This window comes from Mytilus californianus, unplaced genomic scaffold (assembly GCF_021869535.1).
Source record: "Mytilus californianus isolate M0D057914Y unplaced genomic scaffold, xbMytCali1.0.p SCAF_2, whole genome shotgun sequence".
In the NCBI taxonomy this organism is placed as follows: domain Eukaryota; kingdom Metazoa; phylum Mollusca; class Bivalvia; order Mytilida; family Mytilidae; genus Mytilus; species Mytilus californianus.
Genome location: NW_026262668.1, coordinates 79,824,449 through 79,849,912, shown reverse-complemented (window position 1 = coordinate 79,849,912; position 25,464 = coordinate 79,824,449). Strand labels below are relative to the sequence as shown.

At 31.3% G+C, this 25,464-nt stretch overlaps 1 protein-coding gene across 1 annotated transcript; it reads right to left on the bottom strand.

The window, feature by feature from the left end:
- Positions 1–2,719: 2,719 nt before the first annotated feature.
- LOC127728310 (probable acyl-CoA dehydrogenase 6) lies at positions 2,720–25,463 on the bottom strand. Its single transcript, XM_052235652.1, has 9 exons — positions 25,242–25,463; positions 19,241–19,361; positions 17,472–17,601; positions 16,577–16,683; positions 15,645–15,812; positions 8,910–9,083; positions 7,885–8,046; positions 7,000–7,150; positions 2,720–4,508 (listed from the first exon to the last, which is right to left on the bottom strand). Exons 1-9 carry the CDS (start codon positions 25,395–25,397, stop codon positions 4,409–4,411), a joined length of 1,269 nt encoding a protein of 422 aa, XP_052091612.1. The 5' UTR covers positions 25,398–25,463; the 3' UTR covers positions 2,720–4,408.
- Between the last annotated feature and the right edge of the window lies 1 nt (position 25,464).

The following is a 25,464-nucleotide window of genomic DNA, read 5'->3' as shown; positions in this document are numbered from 1 at the left end:
ATTTCAACAACTTAGTAGCAGATTTATTGTAATGTGTACAAGTCCCTTGGGCAGAGTTTACCTGACCTTGACCTTGACCTCATTTCCATTTCCATTGATCATTGATTATATTAATGTATGTAATACTTGAGGTAAGACCATGATCTTTAAGACTTTCAATATACAATTCTATCGTTATTAGTTAAGCTGGCAAGACATTCCAGTGTATGCACTCTTGTTTACAAAAATAGACTCAAAAGTGTTTTGCTTTCATGTCAGTGTACTGTCCAGGGGGCATCTATTGGCTGTATGACTTTTTATACATTTATACCCCCATGAAAGAAGTTAGTTGATATACAGGAATCACTATATCTGAGCAAGTTGGATCCAGTTCAGATCGTTTGAATGCCCTGAATGATATTTTATATGATGCTTGCTAATATTTTTGCCCACCACCAGATGTTGAGTCGCAAATATGGTTGGATTGTCTGTCTGAAAAGTTAAGATCACAAAACTTCTCGCAGGCGAGACAAAAATTGCTTTGGAGAAACAACATGTTTCAAGTGACAGTATCTTAGTCTGACCAGCTATGTTTCCAAGTAAACATCTCTTGACTGAACTTCAATAAACTGGCATCACCTATTGCTATGAAATATAAACCAGACTGAAGTATTTCAACAGTAACAGGTTTTTAGGGTTAATCTGTCCAATGAAGGATAAAGTACAAAACATAAAATGATACATCTTTTTATTTCATATCTTAAAATAAAAATAAAATGCAATTCACAAATTTTCTGTTGCCCTGAATAATGAATTGATAAAAATACAATAATATATTTATATCAATAAGTGATTAAATCTTACCATTTGTACTTCAGATATATCATATATATATTAAATTTACAAAATTTTATTTTTTCTGTAACTCATTCCTTCATTTATATGATAAATATTTATTTCTTACAGTTCTTATTTTCATTTTAATAGCATTCATGAATGTCATAAAATTGTATATGAAGATGATAACTTTTTCATAATATTGTTTAAATAAAAACCTATCATTGATTCCCTCAAATATCGTACTTCTGTACCCTTTTTTCTACAATATTTTAGGATAAGCTCTGACAGTAGACAACCGGAATTATTATACAATTCAAATACATTTCAAAATTTTTCTCTGGAACAACTTGGTCATTTTTTGTTGACTTCATCATGAAAATATTAACTGTCTTTCTACAGCTTTTTTGGACTTTATAAAGAACACATTCTATGAAACTCAATTCACATCCAACAGCGAGCTGTAAAAGACTGAATTCTATCACAGAGTACCATCTATTATTCACACAGAATTTTGCATTTAATCTTTTACATGATAAGGCCACTCTTGTGGCACCTTGAATTTGAAAATTAAAAATAAGCAGTATCTATAAATCACCATGTTTCAGATGTTCATTAGACATTAGACTGTCAGATTTTTAAAATTTTTATGTGAAATATTTGCATTGGGCTTCAAACATCTTTCAATTATTGCATAACTGCCAAATGGCACATTTTGAGATGTTGTCATTAATTTTTAGATATGAGCCAATAGTTCTCTCTAAAAGATATTTTGCTTCAAGTTGTCTTATCCAGATTTTAATGTGGGTAAAATATCTTTTTAGGTAAGGATTCACTCTTATCTATTTGTCCAAAAACTATGGGTAAAATGGCAATTTTTAGGTCAATTATGTCCATTTTCACATGTTTATGACATCTGAGTGACATCACAAATGAAATTTCTGCCCTAAAATGTTCATTAGATTCATTATCAATTTAAGATTTATCCTTCACATCATAATTGAATTTGAACTGTTACTTTTATTGTATTCCCAGGTACAAATTGAACAATATAAAAAAATAAGATACATATGGCCCTTTGTATTATAGTAAAAACCAAACAGTGTAGCACCTCGAGCGAACGAGCACTTCTCTTTCAAATCTCACCACTTCTCCCTCTCAGTTTCAAAAAGAGAAGTCACTTCTCCCTATGATTCTGAAGTAGTGTGAGCCCTGATCATTTGTTAGTGAGTTTTAATAAATCACTTTATGTTTCCATAAACATATACTTGATGCTTGGTTAATCAATAGTATACACAACTTAAATATTATGGTTCTACAATAAAGCGATTGTTTTATTTTAATCAAATCCTTCTAGTAATGTTATATAAATATAAATTAACCATTTTAAGGCTTAACAATATAAATTCACATATTAATTATAACATCAAAAATAATTTGGAAATATGTTATGCATGATTTTATATTTTACAAACACCTACTATAAGGTGCATGTATCTCTCCTAATCTAAGTTTAATTAGGCATTAGTATTTCCTGAGTGTATAAATGAGAAGACAATGAGCAGAGGAGGACTGTAAAAATAAAATATAAAGTGTGGGAGCATTGACAAATAAAATGCTCCGCTGGGGCGCAGCTTGATACGACCACAGAGGTCGAACCCTGAACAGTTGGGGCAAGTATGGACACAACATTCAAGCTTGATACAGCACTGATTTTGGACTGTAATTAAATATTTGACACAGCATAGGTTTCTGACACAGAATGAATGTGGTCTAAGAACTTAAAGATTTTTAATTTACCTATTCAAACCATATCATTATTATTTGCTTTTATATATAAATCAGAAATAACCAATTTAAAATGGAAAATTTTAAAGAAAAAAAAGGAAACCCCCCCCCCCCCCAAATTTTTTGAACCCCCTTATGATTCATCCCCCCAAAACTCAATCCCAGCCTTCCCTTTGTGGTATGGTACCTTGCAGTACAATTTCGGAGAGATCCATACACTTGAACACAAGTTATTGTCAGGAAACTAGAAAAATGCTTGTTTTTTGGCCCCTTTTTGGCCCCAAATTCCTAAACATTTAGAGCAATTACCCCCAAACTCAAACCCAGCTTTCCCTTTGTGATATGGAACCTTGCAGTACAATTTCATAAAGATCCATACACTTACACACAAGTTATTGTCCTGAACTAGAAAAATGCTTGGTTTTTTGCCCTTTTATGGCCCCTAATTCCTAAAATTTTGAGGGAATTACCCCCAAAATCAATCCCAGCCTTCCCTTTGTGGTATGGTACCTTGCAGTACAATTTCAGAGAGATCCATACACTTGAACACAAGTTATTGTCTGGAAACTAAAAAAATGCTTATTTTTGGCCCCTTATTCCTAAACATTTTGGGCAATTACCCCCAAACTCAATTCCAGCTTTCCCTTTGTGATATGGAACCTTGTAGTACAATTTTATAAAGATCCATACACTTACACACAAGTTATTGTCATGAAACTAGAAAAATGCTTGTTTTTTGCCCCTTTTTGGCCCCTACTTCCTAAAATTTGGAGGCAATTACCCCCAAAATCAATCCCAGCATTCCCTTTGTGATATGGAACCTTGTGGTACAATGTCAGAGAGATCCATAAACTAACACACAAGTTATGTCTGGAAGTTACAAAAATGCTATTTTTGGCCCCTTTTTGTCCCCTAATTCCTTAACTGTTGGTAAAATAACCCCCAAAATCAATTCCACCTTCCTTTTGTGGTATTGAACCTTATGGTGAAATTTCATAGAGATCCATTCACTTCAACTAAAGTTAGAGTGCGAAAACCAATGTGTCTTCAGACGACGACGACGACGCCGGACGACGACGCCAACGTCATACCACTATTGGACCTCAAAAATTTTTTGCGGTCGTATAAAAACCAATTTATGTCATAGACTCATATGAGATACCAAAAATTTATATAATATGGAAACTTTTATTCTTTATTGATGATACATTTGCTGCTAGGGGACAGAGTGGCTGAGTGGATTAGGAAGGTTAACTTATACCTGTCCATCACCAATATGGTAGGGTTCAAGATGTGCACTGGTCATCTGTAGAAAGGGCAGCCAGGTACACCCTATTAACTTGATTAATGATAGGAACTTTAAGCTTCTTGCATCAATGCAGACCAAGGTGACCAATTTATAACAAACATTGTCACGAACCAAAATTTGGACACATGACCACATACCACAATATATTCACATAAAAGCAATCCAATTTATTACTGACCTGTCATTATCATCATAAACCAACTGACATATATTTATATTCTGTGACTTTTTTCACTTGAATCCAATCCTTTATACTGAAATTAATCCAGAATAATAGAGATACCCCCTGAATGACCAAAACCAACTCTCCCTAAACTTTATTGAGTAACAGGATAAATAACAATGAACTTCCAAAAGGAGGAAAAGTTGAGAATGAATACATATAATAAGTTACTTTTTTCACAGTCCCTCTCTGAACCCAAAAGCCTGCTCTTAGATAGAGTGTTTCAACTTTATATACAGAGTAGTCCCTAAAAATAAAATGATTTGACTTCATTACTTCTTTGGTGGTTTTGGAAGAATGTCCATGTATTTACATATAATGGATAACATAACTTCATCTGCACCTCCTCCAATAGATAACAAGCGAAAATCTCTGAAATATAAAAATAAGCATTGCTTATAGTATATTTACTTAACAAACATAAATAATAGTCACTGTGTGACTGCTGTTAGAACCTTTTTTTACTGGGAAATATTTGATTATATGTAGATACCATTTTTTTTACAAATGTCAAATGAGTGGTAATGATATATGCAGATGTTAAGTGTGAAAGAGGATATAGTCCGTATTAACTTGGACCAATAGATTATTCATGTATTAGTCCTAGGTATTAATAGCTACCAGGCTACTTAAAATGGAATTCTTCTGTTGTGTGAAAGTTTTAAATGATATTTCTTATTATATTTCTGTTTACTACTATGTCCCTGTACACCCTTTCATATACTCCAATACAGGCTTCATCATTTTTGCTTTTCCATTAAGAACGTGTCGTTTGTGCAGCATCTGTTTTCTACGTCAAGGTTTTACTTATCCAGATCATTTCAATCAGTGTTTTTGTTTATACATTTTTTTTTCTAGTAGTGTTGACAAATAAAATAGTTATTGAATATTTTCAGGGATATTCCAAAAAACAAAATTCTAAAATTTTACCATTTTTATCATATTTTCTATTAAAAGTAACAGCAGTGGTTGTGATTGATAACTGTTCTAGGGACTAAACTTAAAGGTCGCCTAGTCGCCCAAGGTGACCAAAGTTTAGGCCATAATCTATCATCCAGATCGCCCAGCTGGCGATTGAAAATATTTTGCAGTGAATCCCATTTCTATCCTTTCCCCATGATATAAACAAAAACTGTTTTCAAGTGGAAACCTGATTGTCTAATCTAAGTGGGAAAACTAAAGAGAGAATTTCTGGTAACTATTAAGTTCATTTTAATAACCAAAACCCAGTCGGACAACTTAGTTTAAGATGAGAAGTCCATCATTAATAAATATTATATAAATATAAATAGAATTAGAAGCACATGGAGTTGTGTAGTTATGATTTTTCCAGGTCTGTTTGATTTCATGTCATAAATTTTTAAAATGTAAATCATGGTTTTACCTGGATATGGAGGATTTCTTTTCGGCCGAATTGGTCAAAGAATTTTTTTTTTATGGTGGCTCCCTTGCTTCACTTTTCAATGTTGACATTCTTTTCTTTTTAATAACTGAACACGCTTAGGACGTGCATAACCAATCTTCAGCTAAAGGTCAAGTTAGGGTTACATGAATACGAGTTCAACTGAGGTTGAATTATCGACTTGCAAGTCGATAATACATTTGCGATGTTTTCGATCTTATTTTCACTAAATTGAACCAAACTGACTGCTAAAAGCTAAATATTATTATTCTGCTCTTATAACTATTTGAAAAAAAAAAAAAACGTATTTTAATTTTTTGTCTAAATGGCAGCTAATGCCTGTTTAACCGTAATTACAGGAAATGCTACTAAAAGATTTGAAAATGAGTTTTTATTTTCACGAAACCTTTGATGTCTCAATTTTCCTAATAATTTCGGTAATAAAAACATAACAAAAATTTCTGAATTTACAGTATATACATGCAATTACAGCCATAACAGCTACAGATCTGTCATCCTTGAGCTGTCAAACAAACTCAACAAGATTGAAGTTAACTGATTGAATATATATGTTCCGGACCATATGAGTATTTAGGCCATACTTGTATGGTCATGACCACATGTGTATATACTAGTTTGGTTATTAAAGGGCCGGACTATATAAGTATTTAGACCATATAGGTATTTTTCTAATAAATTCTAACTTCTTTTGTAGGAACACACAGCTCGTACAATCACAGTAAGTAATATGTGCTGCCTATCTAATCTTATTTTTCAAATAAGAATCGAGGGACAGCACATATCATCTACTGTTATTATAAGATCGTATGAATAGGAGCAAAAACACACTAAATCAATAAAAATTATTTGAAATATTGAAGACATTTGAATTTACTAAAAACAAATTTAACCACCAAAATAATAATTTTAAAAAAGTTCAATGCCCCAAGTGCCTGTGAGTAAAACAGTTCACTTATTGTTTAACGGTTCATTTAAATATTTCTTGAAGTTATATATTTCAAAGTCGATATATTATGTTTCTTAGAGAAAAATTGATTACGATCATGTAAAAATGCTTTTTCTACTATAATTTTAACTTCAGAGTATTCACTTTGTTTCATTAATCATGTATATGTAACAATAAATTAACATATGAATAAATGAGTCAAAATTTCATTTTAACAACTCTTAATTTGTGACACCTTGAAGGGTATACTTATGCAATTTACAGTAGAAGTATCTCTTCAATGTTCATTGTATTAATTACCCGGACCATACATGTATGGTCTGACCATATGAGTATACACCCATATGGTCATGACCATACACATATGGTCCAAATACATATATGGTCCGGAACATATATACTGTATACTTTACTGAATTTTTATTCAACATCCATGTTTTTCTAGATACTATCAAGAAAAGAATATCTAACCGATTAAATGTTATAAATCTTACCTATATAATCTACTGACTAATACTTCATTTGTAAATCCCATTCCTCCCCAGAACTGTAGACATGAATCTGTAGTTTGACGACTTAATCTACCCGCCTTTAGCTTACACATTGATGCCAACATTGTAACATCATGTCCCTGGATATACTGACCTAAGATCAAAAGTTTTAAAATTATTAAAATCTGGCACTAATTATATAAAGCTTTTCAGCTCAGTTAGTGTTGTTCAAAACTCTGTGGTAAACTGCCAAGAAGGTAATTTCCAGATAAATTATACCTTCGATAATATCAATTCTGATAATTTGTTAAGCTGCACAACATAATGTTCTGTGATAAAAAAAAAGTTTTGAAGTCCTTATACTGCCATCAATTGACAATAAATGATAAATAGTTTGAAATTTGAAATGCATACTTTCAGGCTACAAGAAATTTAAAGGTATTGCAGATCATCATGAATATATTTTTTGATTCTTAAAAAGCAAAAACATTGTAAAAAGATATTGCTTGATAGAAGTGACAGGTAGTCCTTGCCAGTTTATTGCCATTACAGGACGAATGACTGAGCTGTTTTGGTCGATTAATTGTGATTCTATTGATTTATAAATTATGTTGAACAATTAGTAGCCATTGCATACGAATAACATATATATAACTTTAGAAAAGGTGATGAAAATAAAAAGGGAAATTTTCATGTTTAAAAAATGGAGTTATTTCCCCTAATAGCATACTTTCTATCAAATGTTTTTACTGCAATGAAAAAGATTTACTCATCTATTTTTCATTTTATACTGCTAGAAATAAACATTTTAATGTCATAAAGAATTTTTAGATGCATATAATAATAATAATACGACTTGCTAGTAGTTTACAACTACAATTATCTTACCTACAGCTCTGTACAACATAGATCTGAGACTTTCAACTTCTGTAGCTAGCTCTGCTAGTGTGAAGTGAACAACCTGATTGTCTAAAACGGACTGACCAAAGGCTTTCCTATCTCTTGCATAGTCTGCAGTCAGTTTGATTACATTATCCAAAGGTACTAAAGCTGAAATTTAATAAGCAGGAGTTGCATTATTAAATTGCTAGGTTACATTATGAATGTAATAACATTTGTGTAGCCAAGTTAATAAATTGACATATTTAAAATTGAGAATGGAAATGGGGAATGTGTCAAAGAGACAACAACCCGACCACAGAACAGACAACAGCAGAAGGCCACCAACAGGTCTTCAATGCAGCGAGAAATTTGCATACTTATAACCAATGCAAACTAAGATTTAGCTACTACACATTGTGTTTTTCAAATATAAATTGTGAGAATAAATATTTTTTTTTTTTAAATACTTCAATCAAAAGGAAGCAAAACATTTGATGTAACTACATGTACTTTAAAAAATGTGTTGAGTCTTCCAAGTAATTCATTTGTTAACTGTCTTCTTAATAAAATATACTGGTAAACAGAAATGGCAAAGGTCATTTATTAGTATGGTAAATCCTCCAAAACATACCAAATACGCATTGAGATCTTAATAATTCCCTTTTAGTTACCATTGCGGTTCCCCTTATTTTGAGTATACTTCTTTTGCTTGAAAGCATAGGTTCTTAAATGATACCTGAATTTCTCTGCATATTGATGATAAGAACAGATTAATCAATCTATTTGAGAACCACTTACAAACAAAAAATTTAACTCCTAATTAGACAATTACATACTTTTTATAAAATGATGTTTTTTAATATGAAGATGGAAGCAAAGAACTCTTGAAAACTGCTGTTTGTACTATAAGTATCAGTGAAGCAGAAGATTTGAGACCAAGATGGGAGTTTCAAAATCAAATATTAGACATCAATGTCTAGGTGACTGGTCCCACATATAACACAACCATGGACAATGCTAAACAGACATACCAGCAGCAGTTGCAAAAATTCTCTCTTCTTGGAATTGTATCATCTGATATGTAAAACCCAACCCTTCATCTCCAATAATATGACTTGCTGGAACTCGAACATCTTCAAAAAATATCTGTGCTGTGTCAGAACTTCTCATTCCCATTTTGTCTATCTTTTTAGCAATAGTAATACCTTCAATGTAAAATAATTACCTGTTATTATAAAATATGATAAAACAATAGTATAAATTGAAAGAGGGTAACAAGCTGAAACTACAATTGAACACGACAAATTAGTGTATGTCTGAGATATATACCACTTTTCAAAGCATAAACCTATTATATTATGTAGTGAGAAAAATAATGTTACACAAGGCTGTTTTATTTGGAAAGGATTCAAAACAATAAAGATGTTAAAAAATTGATAAGGGAGTTTTATCAGTTCTGGTGAAAAAGAGTTGCTCTGTCATAACATGTTCACTGTTGATGTGACAAAGATGTTCATATTGTTAAGATACATTTGTTACTTGTAAATTTCAATAGGATCCCAGTTACAGGATACTAGTCAAGTACCCACAAATGAAGTCCTTTACTAAATCTACCATCTTTTAAATGGGATATTGTACCGAGATTAAATTGTGTAAAGATGCCTTAATTTGTAGTATATTCAAAGGTTATTCATTTTACTTCTGTTAAATTTTATGTTGTTCTGAAATGCATATTGTAGATGATTGTCTGAGTAAATGGTCCAAATTTATTCTCCCTTTTAATCAGGAAGTTAATACTATTAATGCTCAAATTAGTATAGCTCTCTTAAATGCCTGTCATGACTTTTCAAGAATTCTCCTAGAAACACTCAAGCATTTGTCATTTTGAACAATAAATCATGTTTAAACTAATACCGAAGAGGTGTACTAGTATAACAAGTAATAGAAATTTGGCTGTCAAATACAGGGAAAAAAAATCTGCCCTTCAATTATGATAAAATTGCATTGAACTAATGGGTAAAATAATTGGGTCGATGTTCCGTCTCATTGATGCTTACAAACGTCTCTACCTAATCATGGTAACTAGGTGTTTATCAACAACAATCAATCAATGGATCTTTATCATGATTCATTGGAAAGAAAAATATGTGGTGAATGTACAAGAGATGCAGCCATGCATTTAAATAAAAACTTAATTTTGAGATTCTGTACTACTTTTAAGTTTTCAATGTAATAACATTTTGTGTAAAAAAAAATTTCCTTTGAATTTATACTAATTTCTTGCCAAAATACCTAAATCATTTGTAGTCTACACATATCATTTTTATGTTCATTTATGATTAAATGATGATTTATATCAGTCTTTGAAGGCATTACAAATTAAATTTGGTTTTTGAAACAAACAGACATTTTACAGAACAGATGCATAATTTCAATTAATGACTTTAGTTGAAAATATGCTAAACAGATTCTAACACATAAGATAGTATTGAAATTTTGGCCTACATCTACAATATTCAAAATAAAGTAAAATTATTTTGATTGAACTCATCAAATTCCCCAGTATATTATCAGATTATGGTCCCAGGTTTACCCACACTTTTTCCAGATACCCGATTCAATACAATTGTACTAGATTAACCAAGCAATAAATAAAATGTATATTTCATTAAGTGTCATAAAAATATTTTTTACATTATTGGGGATTGACAATTACATATTAAAATCAAGTAAGATCTAAGATTTAGCTTTAGAAATTGTAAAGATTGTGTCAAGTTGATACAATTTCCCATATTGTTAATGTTTCAGTGTTGTTTGTTATATGGTGTAACAATGGTTACTTTTTCACAGCATTAGTAGCATCTGATGTCATACTTTAGTATCTGGAGCTAGCGATAGTGATTCTACCAAAAATCCAAGACACAAAATCCCCTACCAACTTGTCAGTGTCATTCACAACTTAGCTTAGACTCTTGGAGATTGAGCTTTTTATATATGTATATTGTTTGCACTCTGTCCATCCTAGAAAATCATATTGTGACCTTAAGATGTTGATTTTTTTTTTAAGTTGTGTTTTCAGGTTGTTATCTCATATGTGGCCCACCATGACATTTCCAGGCTTATGGCGGTAAACATCATAATGAGAAAACTTCGATGTAAAATCATGTAACATAATCTGGGCACCTGTTATTGAATGTCCAATTATATCATGTGGTAAAATAAAGTTTAATTTTTTCATGACTTGAGGAAATTTGAAATTTATATTAAGATATACAAAACAAGTAGATTTTTTACATAAAATTGATAATGTAGGTTAAAATCCCGTTTAGAATTGCTTTCTAAATTCACACAATTTATCTTTTAGATTTCATTGCGTAAATCACTTTCTCCTGAATCATTAATATGTTTTCGATTATACAAAATGGTTTAAATTATTTCACCAATGCGAGATATTATTTCGAAAAATATAGTACTGAAAATTTTTAACTTTCCCGAATTAGATTGCAGCATGGACACCAAGTTTTTGGAGTAAATCTCATTGTTTCACATTGTAAGGGAAAATATAAACATTATACAGGTACATGTAAATCAAGCAAGAATATACCTGCCCATTAGGACCCCGTCTCATCCCATGTTTATTCCTTGTTTGATTTTGTTTTATCTATGACTGTCTTAGAACTATGTAAACAAGATGTATGTGTTGTTGACAGTTTCCTTACATCCCTTTTACCTACATGTCCCAATACTATTGATCATGCTGTTTGATTTTTCATCTTACTCTGCATTTACAGATCATATTTAATCACTTTGTCAGGATACATGTACAAAATGTATTCACAATAAGATAATAGATGAACATTAGAAAGAATATTAAATGATACACAGTTCCTTGATGGTTTATTATATATCTTGGTATTCTCTTAGCATTGATGTAGTTTTCCTTACGAAAGAAAGAAAAATGTTAAAGTCATTATTATTTTGATTGCAGATTCCGGTACATTGTTGCTTTGGCAACCGAATTAAAATAAATTGGGAATGTGTCCATGGGACACAGATGATGCCCCTGCTTGTGTAAGCGTACTTTCATTCCGCCGTGTATTTATTCCGAGTAACTGTTTTTCCCTAGAGAATATTGGATGTAAATATTGTGAAAGCGTCGATCTTGATATCGTTGTTTTGTTTATATTAGATCGGTTTATTGTTTACATAAATAAATGGGTTAAAATAGAATGATTTTCAAAGAACCAGTTTAATTAACCAGAGTCAATCCAGTAAATAATATTGATGATGATGAGGAGGATAATTTTATAACTCAAAATACTTTATCAATGATCAGGACATTGAACTTGATATAAAACAAATGTAAAGAGCAGATTTGTTCTTACTATAGTTTCAATTATCCTTTGATATCGACATAGAAGATATGATTTTATATCTAAGTCGACCGAAAAGCAAATACACAGAAAAACTTCGGCAATCCAATAAATAAGAATATTACAATTAGTGACAATTTAAAAGCATATGATTTTATGGATTTGCATAGAAAAATTACCGTGTTAAATCTTATTCGTTAATAAGAATTATTGTGTTATCGTGTGTTCAAACTGAGTATTAATCACTTCATCAATGTATGATTCTAAAGCACTAGTGTAATTAATCCCGGTATAAAATAACTAGTGCAATCATTCCGGTACAAAAACACTAGTGTGAACATTCCTTGGATGAAAACTCTCCACTTTTTACATAAATCAACTATGCAAGTTTCAAATACACTAAAACTACTAAGCCGCATTTTATATATATTTTCCCTTCCAAAAAACTCTTTTTTAAAACCATATAATGACTGGTGGATGTTTTACACTGGACCCGGATAGAAAAACTTAGTGAATTTTTGTTGGTGGATAAAAATCACTGGTGATTTTCTTCCTCCGAATAAAGTACACTGGCGGAATCAAACCACTGTTACACTTGCATATCATATAAAGTTATAAAGGGACATAACTGAAGAACGGTAAAAGTGACGCTACCCAAATTTGTTATTGATCTGAATTTTGTAGTAATAAGTATTGTGTATAAGTTTCATAACATTTGGTTGAGGCAAACTTAAGTTTCATAGCGGAAACGAAAAATTCAGCAATTTTTATTTTTGTAAAGGAGCATAACTCTAGAACAGTAAAAGTGACAACACCAAAAATCAAACTTGATCTGTATTTTGTGGTAATAAGCATTGTGTATAAGTTTCATACCATTTGGTTGAGGCTAACTTAAGTTATAGAACGGAAACGAAAAATTCAGCAATTTTTCCTTTTGTTAAGGCGCATAACTCTAGAACGGTTAAAGTGACACCACCAAATTCAAACTTGATCTGTATTTTGTGGTAATAAACATTGTGTATAAGTTTCATAACATTTGGTTGAGGCAAACTAAAGTTAGAGAACGGAAACGAAAAATTCAGCAATTTTTCCATTTGTAAAGGGGCATAACTCTACAACGGTTTAAGTGACGCCACCAAAATTCAAACTTGATCTGTGTTTTGTGGTAATAAGCATTGTGTATAAGTTTCATAACATTTGGTTGAGGCAAACTAAAGTTGGAGAACGGAAACCAACTTTGGGACGTACAGACGGACAAGGGTAAATCTTAATGCCCCCTCCGCTACGGCAGGGGCATAAAAATCTTCAGTTATTTAGTTATCAAAGCTACAATTACATTTTGATTAATTAAAAAAAACTATCCCCCCCACCCCCCAACCCCTCTTAAAATAAACAGCTGCGCCATGAGCGCATGATACGCCCGTCGTCTTGTGTGTGAATTTTTATGCAATAAGCATAAATAGTTTCTGACATACGGCGTGACATGCGAAAACCCCCTTTTTTTTTTTTACAAAAAACTCAATATCTATAAAATAAAATTTTGAATCAAAACCAAAAAGTATACAGATCTTTAGATTAATATAACTAAGAAGTGTGTAAAATTTTAAGCAATAATCATAAATCGTTTTTGAGATACGGCGCGACATGTGAAAACACCCCTTTTAAAAAAAAACTCAATATCTATAAAATAAAATTTTGAATCAAAACCAAAAAGTATACAGATCTTTAGATTAATATAACTAAGAAGTGTGTAAAATTTTAAGCAATAACCATAAATCATTTTTGAGATATGGCGCGACATGTGAAAAACCCCTCCCCCTTTTTTTACAAAATACTCAATAACTCAAAAATAAAATTTTGAATCAAAACCAAAAAGTATACAGATCTTAAGGTTAATATAACTAAGAAGTGTGTAAAGTTTAAAGCAATAATCATAAACTGTTTTTGAGATATGGCGCGACATGTGAAAAACCCCTCCCCCTTTTTAACAAAATACTCAATAACTCAAAAATAAAATTTTGAATCATCACCAAAAAGTATACAGATCTTAAGATTAATATAACTAAGAAGTGTGTAAAGTTTTAAGCAATAATCATAAATTGTTTTTGAGATACGGCGCGACATGTGAAAAAAAACACACACCTGTTTTAGTTACTAAGTCCCGTAACTCAAAAAGTTTTAATCTTATTTTCACCAAAAAGTATACAGATCGTTTGACCATCATAAGAAACAACTATGTTAAGTTTCATGAAATTTGGATAAGTCATTCTCAAGTTACGGTGCGACATGTTTACGCCGGACAGACAGACGGACAGACGGACAGACAGACAGACAGACGGACGGACGCCGGACATTTGTATAACATAATACGTCCCGTCAAAAATTTGACGGGCGAATAAAAACACAATATAGCATAGCAACTGTAAAAGAAGAACATACATGTGAAAAATTGAAGAAAATAAATGTGGACACAGATGATGCCCCACATGCATATCATATAGTTATAAAGGGACATAACTGAAGAACAGTAAAAGTGACACTACCCAAATTTGAACTTGATCTGAGTTTTGTGGTAATAAGCATTGTGTGTAAGTCTCATAACATTTGGTTGAGGCTAACTTAAGTAGAGAACAGAAACTAAAAATTCAGCAATTTTTCTATTTGTAAACACGCATAACTCTAGAACGGTTGTGTATAAGTTTTATAACATTTGGTTGAGACAAACTAAAGTTAGAGAACGGAAACGAAAAATTCAGCAATTTAAAAAATTACTTGATATTTAGAAGAAAATAAAAATTTTGCAATTTTTCCATTTATAAAGGGCCACAACTCTAGAACGTTTAAAGTGATGCCACAAAAATTCAAACTTGATCTGTGTTTTGTGGTAATAAGCATTGTGTATAAGTTTCATAATATTTGGTTGAGGCAAACTTAAGTTAGAGAACGGAAACTAAATATTTTGCAATTTTTCCATTTATAAAGGGGCATAACTCTAGAACAGTTAAAGTGACGCCACCAAAATTCAAACTTGATCTGTGTTTTGTGGTAATAAGCATTGTGTATAAGTTTCATAACATTTGGTTGAGGCAAACTCAAGTTAGAGAACGGAAACCAATTTTGGGACTTACGTACGTACAGACGGACAAGGGTAAAACTTAATGCCCCCACCGCTACGGCGGGGCATAAAAATTAAAATAAAAAATAACAAAAATGACCATTATTCTGTTATTTTGAAGAATCTAGCAAAATAACTTGTCAGGGTGTTTTGAATCTATGTTAACTTCAAAAAAATGCAAAAAACTCATTTTGACCCTGGTACCTCCATAAGCCTGAAAATGGTATGGCTGGTCACATATATGCTATGGTAGAAGTAGAAGAAGAATCTTAGTTCACCTGGTAAATTCATTGGTAAACAAATAAGAGACTTATTTTGATGAGGTTTGCCCTCTGATGTATTAGCTAGCAGACACATCCAGTCTGCTTGTGTTCCATTAGTTGTCCACATTTTACCACCATTTATAATAAGATCACCATTCTTCTTCACAGCAGTTGTTTTAAGACCTAGAATTTAAAGAAATGGCAATTTAGCTTCATGTAGAAGGTTAAAGACTTTTTTTCATTTCTATCGTGCCTTTAAACAAAATAAATTTAGGAACCCCTTCAAGTCAGTTCTTGTTCACAAATCAATATATAATTCTGCTAATAATTCATTCATCTACTAGATAAAAAAGAAAAAAAATGCTACGTTTTTCCAGTCACCAGCTTCTTAATCTTACTTTAATTCAGCCTAAACTTATATCATTTTTTTTTATTGCTAGTCCTTAAGATGCAGTTAAGTCTTGTTCAATTTCAGGTAAAAATATTAAGAATTTGAAAACCAGACATTCTGTTCAGCCTCTTTTGGCTTCTTTTAAAATCTAAAATATTTTGTATTAGACATGAAATTTATATGATCATATGGGGAACCATTAGATTTCAGCATCTTGTAATTGTTCTCTGAACTGGAAAAACAACATGTTTTTTTTTCATGAGTTTTCAAATCAATGCTTATGTATGATGACTGTTTTGATTTTTTCTGTAGACTTTACAGCAACTTTTAATGAGAACAGTCATTAAAAGACCTATTTGTCTTTTATGCATAGTTTGCTTATAAATGCCTAAATTTACAACGGATAGTTGTTTCTTTTATATCCACCCCACATTAATTTTTTTCAAATTGATCTGATATTGATCTGATTACCATTTTCCCTTTATAAAAATGTCCCAACCTATCCTTAATGTTACTTTACAATCTCAAGAAAACACCATGGCAAAATTAACCTTACTTGCTACATCTGATCCTGAGCCAACTTCACTAACTCCAAGACATGCAACTAAATCACCACTAATAGAAGGTGCAAGATATTCTTTCTTTAATTTATCACTTCCAAATCTGTAATGGATGTAAATTTTGCATTTCTTCTTCAATCAGCATCATTTCAAATCCACTTAATATATACAATGTGCTTTTTGATACAAGGAATTTTTTTTCAAAATTTTGAAAAGAAAATACTCATATTCCATGTATACTGAGGATTCATTTTATTCATGGGGTACCAATTTTCGTGGATTTCATGGATATAGGTAAACCCAAATTTAAATGTTCAATGAAGTCCAAATTTTCTATAGGCTTGTTTTCTTAATACTAAATGAGTGAATAAATAAATGAATCCAGTGTATATTTAAAGGTCAAAATCATAAAAGAAAGCAATATATGACTTGCAGCATATTTACAGTAACAAATATGAGAATTATATTAATGGTCTCATGCAACAAGACCATAAATATGTTAAATAAATTTTGAACAGTGACAATTATAAACATGCCTAAAATACCAGGTAGCATAATAGGTCTTTTACAAGTCATCAATGCATCTTTTGAGCTAGCTTTTTTTTTCAAACTGATATTGATGATAAAATTTATAATCAACCATTTCTCTTCATTTAAAACAATAAGTACCTCAACACTTTCTTTTTATACTCACCGATTTATGAATCTTAACTGGTTGTATTTTTTGTCTTGTTATATCTGTCCCCTACATACAAGGATTATTATGTATTGAAGAATATTAAATGTTAGTCAATAAAAATTGTATGTTTTATTTAAAGTAATTTTACCATAAAATTTCTGTTGATTAAATAATAACTGCAAATTTGACAACATGATTAATAACCTACTTACCTAGCCAAAGCAGGAGTTGCCATATCACTTTGGACACCTATAGCCATGGGTAAAGCCCCACAGTTAATGTTACCCAATTCTTCTGCCATAGCACAGCTGTAAGAATAATCCAAACCCAGACCTCCATATTCTAAAAAATATATATACAATATATGTACATTGTCGGAAAGTATAAAATGTATTTGTATGAGCTTTAGAAACAGGACGAAAAGCGAGGCTCGCCGAGCTTTTCTCCTGTTTCGCAGCGAGTACAAATACATTTGATATTTTCCGACAATGTACGTATATTGTTTTTATCCTGAAATTTACACCCAACACTTGAAACTTTAGTTGTTTAAATCTAAATCATTGTCTCAAATCGACATAGTTTAAACGCGGACCGCGAAGAGGACCCCAAAATGAACTGGTACACAAAAAGAAATGTTCACATTACCGCTTGCTCAACATGGAAGCGGGGTAACAGGAGACTTTATTTGTACAAGTACAAATAAAGCAAAAATTTATTTGTGTACCTGTTATTTGTACAATAGTTAGCTGATTGCAGGATAAAAGCAACTATATGGACACATGAAACTGTTTTATGTGATTACTAGTTATGTCTTAAATATATTAGTTTGTCAAACAGTCAAAGTATAGTGAATAAGAAGCCCAGTTAATGGATTTTAATATGATTTTACTGACAGACTCAGGGGAATTTACTGCTTTTACATACTCTATAGACACCTTAATGAAGACTTGTGTTGACACACAGATTTGTGTAATTGGGTTGACTTCTCAAGGACATTTACCAACATCTCCTTTTATTCATTTGTCTTCCATTACACTTTACCAGTAATTCAAATTAATGATTTTCTATTGTGCTTTAACTGTTTCATGTTTCAGCAGCGTTTTTTCCTCTCCATATTTTGCTTTAACTGTTGATGATGAATTATTGGTTTTTTTTTTAAAATATGTCACCTATTTGGAATTGGGAGTTTGAAATTATACGGGAACTTATCATATAAATGAGTGATTTTAAATGTATGTCCTGTTCTATAATTTTCTTGTACTTTTTGGTTTTATGATAAAGCTTGCCTCAATTGAGTATGGCATAGATAACATCTCTGGGCTGGTCCTACCAAAATATAGTATTGAATACTTAGATATTGAACTGCTGTTAAAGGGGCATTAGCTAAGAGTTAGACAAAAATTTAAAATACAATTCTTTTTCTTTCAAGTATCAATAAAAGTGGAATTTTGAAATAACCCCTTAGCTGGAGATGGGTTCAATATGTAATAGGCATGCTCAGATATTAAAAGGAAAAGAATGTCAACATTGAAAGTGAAACAAGGGTGAACCATTTCACTGACTGATTCAATCCACAAAAATTCATTCTTATACAGGTATAAACGATGATTAACATATTTTTTAACCTAAACCATGAAATCAAACAGACCTAGAAAAATCCAATTGCACGTGGTCGCTATCTATTTATATTTACATTTATATTTATATCGGTTATAAGATCGTCGGCAGTCTTCGGAGGTCTTCTTGGTGGTTAATTAGATGGCGTCTAAACTAAAATACACACAAATGCTGATATTTATTATAGAGTCCATGCATTGTTATATGTTTATTTTTTACTTTTTGTAATTTGGATATATGTTTTAGTATGTTATACATCAAATATAAGAAATTGAGTCAAATCTGTGCACATGAATTTGACAGCTAATGCCCCTTTAAGGCATACTGTGGCAAGATTTATTCACACATATCTATTTATTCATACCTGTAGGTTTTGATACACCTAAAATACCAGCATCTCCGAGTGTCTTGAAGACTTTATGTGCTGGAAAAATTCCCTCAGCTTCCCATTCATCTACATAAGGATTGATGTCCTTATCAATAATCTGAAAGGAAAAATGTAGAACATAAAGTTGTTCTGACATTAATATTTCTATCACTGAGGAAACTGAACTATATTACAGGTCTGGTGGATTTCCACCCTACATAAGAAAGTGGTAAAAGAAAGGGCACTATTGAGTTATAATACCCCATGACTGTTGTTAGAAATCTGCTCTGAAGTAATATTTGAGCAAATTTACTTCAGAGTAATGATACTGCATAATTATAATATTACATAGTATATATTTATTTTATGTGTTCAATTTATACAGGTACAGAATTTTTAATGACTGCAATACAAATCAACCGATTCCATTATATGTTTCCAATTTAAATATAAGTAAACCTAGAAAGATTTTTATACTGCAGCTATGCTATTTGAGCAGTCAAATAGTCTTGACTGTATATTCATTTGTGATATATTGATTGATTGATTTCCTTATATATTTGTTTGTGTTATTTGATCCTGTATTACATACACTGAAGTTACATCAGTGCTGTCATTTTCTAATATAAGAGGATAAGAAAAAATGGGCATACCTTATATCAGAAACAAACAACAATTCAAGTCAAAAATTAACAAGAGTGCACACGCTGAAATGTCTCGCCTTCTTTACTAATCATTCATATTATGCTGATAGTCCTAAATATAAAGCTTTATTACAACTGTCACATAAACTTAACATTAACCAAGTAAACTAAACATTGACCAATGAACCATGAAAACGAGGTCAAGATCAGATGAACCATGCTAGGCAGGCATGTACAGCTAACAATTCTTCCATACAACAACTATAGTTGACCTATTGCTTATAGTTTAAGAAAAACAGACCAAAACACAAAAATTTAACACTGAGCAATGAACCTTGAAAATGAGTGCAAGGTCAAATAAAACCTGTGTGACTGACATATAGATCATAAAATATTTCCATACACCAAATATTGTTGAACTATTGCATATAGTTTTAGAAAAAAAGACCAAAACTCAAAAACTTAACTTTGACCACTTAACCATGAAAATGAGGTCAAGGTCAGATGACACCTGCCAGCTAGACATGTACACCTTACAATCATTCCATACACCAAATATAGTAGACCTATTGCATACAGTATTAGAAAAAAAGACCAAAACAAAAAACTTAACTATAACCACTGAACCATGAAAATGAGGTCAAGTTCAGATGACACCTGCCAGCTAGACATTTACACCTTACAATCATCCCATACACCAAATATAGTAGACCTATTGCATACAGTATAAGAAAAACAGACCAAAACACAAAAACTTAACTATAACCACTGAACCATGAAAATGAGATCAAGGTCAGATGACACCTGCCAGCTAGACATGTACACCTTACAATCATTCCATACACAAAATATAGTAGACCTATTGCATACAGTATAAGAAAAACAGACCAAAACACAAAAACTTAACTATAACCACTGAACCATGAAAATGAGGTCAAGGTCAGATGACACCTGCCAGTTGGACATGTACACCTTACAGTCCTTCCATACGCCGAATATACTAGACCTACTGCTTATAGTATCTGAGATATGGACTTGACCACCAAGACTTAACCTTGTTCACTGATCCATGAAATGAGGTCGAGGTCAAGTGAAATCTGTCTGACGGGCATGAGGACCTTGCAAGGTACGCACATACCAAATATAGTTATCCTATTACTTATAATAAGAGAGAATTTAACATTACAAAAAATCTCAACTTTTTTTTCAAGTAGTCACTGAGCCATGAAAATGAGGTCAAGGACATTGGACATGTGACTGACGGAAAGGTCGTAACATGGGGCATCCATATACAAAGTATGAAGCATCCAGATCTTCCACCTTCTAAAATATAAAGCTTTTAAGAAGTTAGCTAACGCCGCCGCCGCCGGATCACTATCCCTATGTCAAGCTTTCTGCGACAAAAGTCGCAGGCTCGACAAAAATGATTTCTGAAATTGTGGCTCGGTCATGGTTTATAATACAATAAATGAATCTCCATTCGGAATCTGTATTTCTTAAAGAATCCTGGGTTTGTTTATTTATTTCATTTTTTATATTATGTTTGAAAATTAGGATTGAGATTATCTGGTTCATTCTGAGCACTGTGTTTGGCAAATAAATATTTATTTGTTAAAAAAAAAATAATTGTTTGTACATTTAACATTTTAATATTTAAAATTTGATTTTTAAAATTTCATGACATATAAAAAAGCAAAATATTCACAATCTTCTGTTCTCTAGAGTATATTTTAAGGGGAAGGTCTTTTCACCGCCGAACACCCCAAAAGTGAATTAAAACTATGAAAAAAACAATAATGTGTGTCAATTAAAGCAGAAAACAGTTGAATTTGTTGATTTTTTATCGCAATTTCAAAGAATAATTAAACGGAGAATACGTGTCACAGCGTTTGTGAAAGTCTATTTATTATGTTCTTGTTTCTGTGAATCAAATACATATGATTCAATGTCTATTTCAATATAATTATTTAAGGTATTTTTTTGGTTCTGGGCAGATGAATTCTTTTTTTATTTTGTTCAATATATATATTTATGTCATTTTAGGGTCTGTTTTGTCATTCTGTAGTTCATCTCTTGGCTGTCTTTTCATTTGTCGGGCGTTTTCTTTGGCATGGCTTTTTGGCGATTGATTTAGCTTTGTTGACCACTGAAAACTTTCCATCAGAAGAACTTATCATCTCTATTTTTCTCTTCCTTTTTTGGTCAACCAAGTACTTTTGGAATATGTCTATCTTCTCATCATTCGACTTACATCTCCACAACTGATCTGGAACCAGATAATGAACCTCACTGGGTTTTAACACAATGTCCCCATGTCCATGGAGGGCACCTCTCAGTTGAAAGAATTGTGCGAGGACACAGTCATACAATTTTCTTATCAAGTCTGGCGTTGACTGTGGTTTCCATTTTATGGCAGTTTTAAAGACGTGATTAATACTTTCAGCATTGTTATTAGTCCAAAGTTTTGGAGAATTGTCTTTATTGGTGTGCTGAGGCACGTTAACGCACTCTTGAATTCTCGGCTTAAAAGTTTTTCAAAAAGTACTCTTGAAACTTTGGATATTGTTCAATTTCATTCTTGAAGTACTAGAGATTTCTTCAAAGTCTATTGTGTTGTCAGCATTTACAACCCCTCCTGTACCAAAAATGACATCCATCAACTTGGTCCTTTCTTTATCATCTACTCCAATTTTGATCTGGAGGTTATGTTTCAGATTGTCCCTCAAATGTTTAGTACAGAGAAGTCTTGTAGAAAAAATGCGAAAATTATAATGTAATTTGTACATAAAATATTCATGATATCTTGACACATGTCTTAGATAAACAGATTAAACGTGATAATTCCCAATCTTGATTAATCGCAATTAACAATAATGATTTGTGCTCGAGTTTGAAGTTAACTCAGAAATAAATAAGAATAATCATTTCAATGATCTCAACATAATAACTTAAGTTTGAATGAATGATATCCACAAAAGAATGTGTAAAATGAAAGTTGGAAGGAAATACAGCTTGACACACGTCGGTGATAATCAGATTAACGTCTTGTTCGCTTTTCATGGTTAATCGCTTTTAACAAATATACTAATCTGCATACAATTTTGAAAATAACGAAAAAAACAGTTTTGCTGTTTAAGTAAATATAATTACCAAATTGAGATGGAGTAAACAAGATGAAAAAGAGTAGGCTGAGTCTACTTCTTCTCTCAAACAGGTTAAACAACAGAAAGTGGAAACACTAGTGTGATTCATATCTTATCATAATTACTTCATTATTAAACCTATCAAACCTTCTATAACACTTGTTGAAACTCTTTACTAAATTATAACCAGTAGACAAAATAAGTAGCAAAAAAAATTAAAAAAATGTTTTTTCTTGTGTTCAGTGGTGTTTTACGGTGTTCAGTGTGGTCGGTTACTCTCTATTTCTGTACGATGTTAACAATTCAGTCTTATTTCCTTTTATTTGTTAATCTTTTTACTTAATTACAACAAAAGTTAAAATAAATTAAAAAAAAAGGATAAAAAAGTATAATTATGGGTGTTCAGCAGTGTTTTGCAGTGTTGATGACTCTTCTACTCTTTTGGGTGTTATCAATTGGTCTCGTTTCCTTTTTATTTGTTAACCTTTTATCTAAATATGTGAAATAGATAAGATAACATAATAAAATATTTTTTTCATAGTTTTAGATTATTTTGGGATGTTCGGCAGTGTTCGGTGGTGTTTGGTGGAGTGCGATGGTGTTCGGCGGTGAAAAGACCTAGCATATTTTTTAGGGTTTTATGAACACATTTACAATTTAATCGGTTGTTTTTTTTTGTAATGGTATATTTATGTTACATATACCGCAGTCGCTTGAATTTTAGTGATAAAAATATGAAAAAAAAAAAAAAAAAAAATAGTGATATATACCCCTATATTATATATATATCACTACTTTTAAAACTTTTTTTTCATATCTTTTTCACTAAAATTCAAGCGACTGTGTACATACATATGTAAGACCTTTAACATGGATTTGGTGACCAAGATTTCGGAGTTTTGTGGTGAAAATATGCACTTTTTACATCTTTATGATCATACAATTAAACCCATACTATTATATGGCAGTGAAATATGGGGAATGTTTCGTACTGATTCAGCTGCATGTAAAAAAGATAATGATTATTATGAATCAATGAAATATATTCTTGGTGTAAACAGAAAGTCCAGTAACATAGCTGTGATGTCAGAGCTTGGTAGATTTCCTATTTATTTTACTATAATTTAATCAATGTTAAAATATTGTCATAGACTGGAAGGTTTGAAAGAAGGATTATTATTTGATGCATTCATATGTTGTAAACAATTACATATTTCTAATGTAAATACATGGTACTCTAGTATAGATTATATTCAGAGAGAGATTGATTTACCAAATTTTGACCAATCAATTGGCTCTTTATGTCATTATGTTAAAAATAAACTATGTGAAAGTTATTTAACATTTTGGAATAGACTGAAGTATCAAACAATTAACTCTGAAAAAGGGAAGCTTGGTACTTATTTTTCTATAAAAAAATTGTTTTAAAAAAGAAAAATATTTAGAACTACAAGATTTTAAAAAAAGACAGTCAATTTGTAAATTAAGAATAAGTGCTCACTCTTTAAAAATTGAGACAGACAGATATTCAAAAAAATATATAGAAAGATCTGAGCGTCTTTGTTCAAATTGCTCACTTGGTAAAGTTGAAGATGAGCTTTATTTTTTGTTAGAATGTCCTCTTTATGATACTCAAAGGGAAGACCTTTTTTCAATACATATCTGACAATTATAATTTGTAAAATTTAAATAAATCTTCTAAATTTTTATGACTCTTGACTCAAGAAAATGTAACTCTTATGGAAAAACTGGGCTGTTATATTTGTGACTGTTTTGAATTAAGGAGATTGGGTATGCATATTGACACTAAGTCAAGTAAATGATTTGAGAATGAATGCATATAATGTAATTTTATTCTTTTATTCACAATATATATGTGGTTTTTGGCTCTGATTCTGACCAATGCTAATTTACTAAATATATATTTTCAAGTGACTATTATTGTTGTTGTTACCAATTATGTAAATCAATTGTATCTGATTTTATGCCCTTTATGGGCCCTGTAATTTGGGAAATAAAAATATTCTATTCTATTCTATTCTATGCACTGAATGATGCAGTATAAATATTTTGAAAGTACTGTTATATTACGAAAGTATTTTAATTATATTGGAAACATTGTCACTTTTTTTTTCTGAGCAATTTGTGTTATGTAAATAACTTCTCTGTATGACCAAAGTCCATGTTTATTTTAAAGTCAGTTTTTGTTACCTTTCTTAACGTAGCTCGAAGTTCATCGTGTTCAGAAGTGTATATATGCTCCTTATTATCAAAACATCTTAGACTTGTGGCAAAATTTCTAGACGATGGGTTTAACACCAATCTTTGTCCAAGACGAGAACAAATCCGTCTGCAAACATTGGCCATTTTTGTTTACATCGTCTGCACTAAATATTAGTGTATTTGTCATTTGTTGTTACTTTTATATGTATAA

What these genes read in the sequence shown, in the direction of transcription:
- LOC127728310 (XM_052235652.1), bottom strand. Translation starts at nt 25,397, where the DNA reads ATGGCCAATGTTTGCAGACGGATTTGTTCTCGTCTTGGACAAAGATTG. An exon ending in CTCAGGATCAGATGTAGCAA is followed by an intron (nt 15,813 to 16,576) that starts GTAAGGTTAATT and finishes TTTAAATTCTAG; the next exon opens with GTCTTAAAACAACTGCTGTG. An exon ending in TTAGTCAGTAGATTATATAG is followed by an intron (nt 4,509 to 6,999) that starts GTAAGATTTATA and finishes TTTATATTTCAG; the next exon opens with AGATTTTCGCTTGTTATCTA.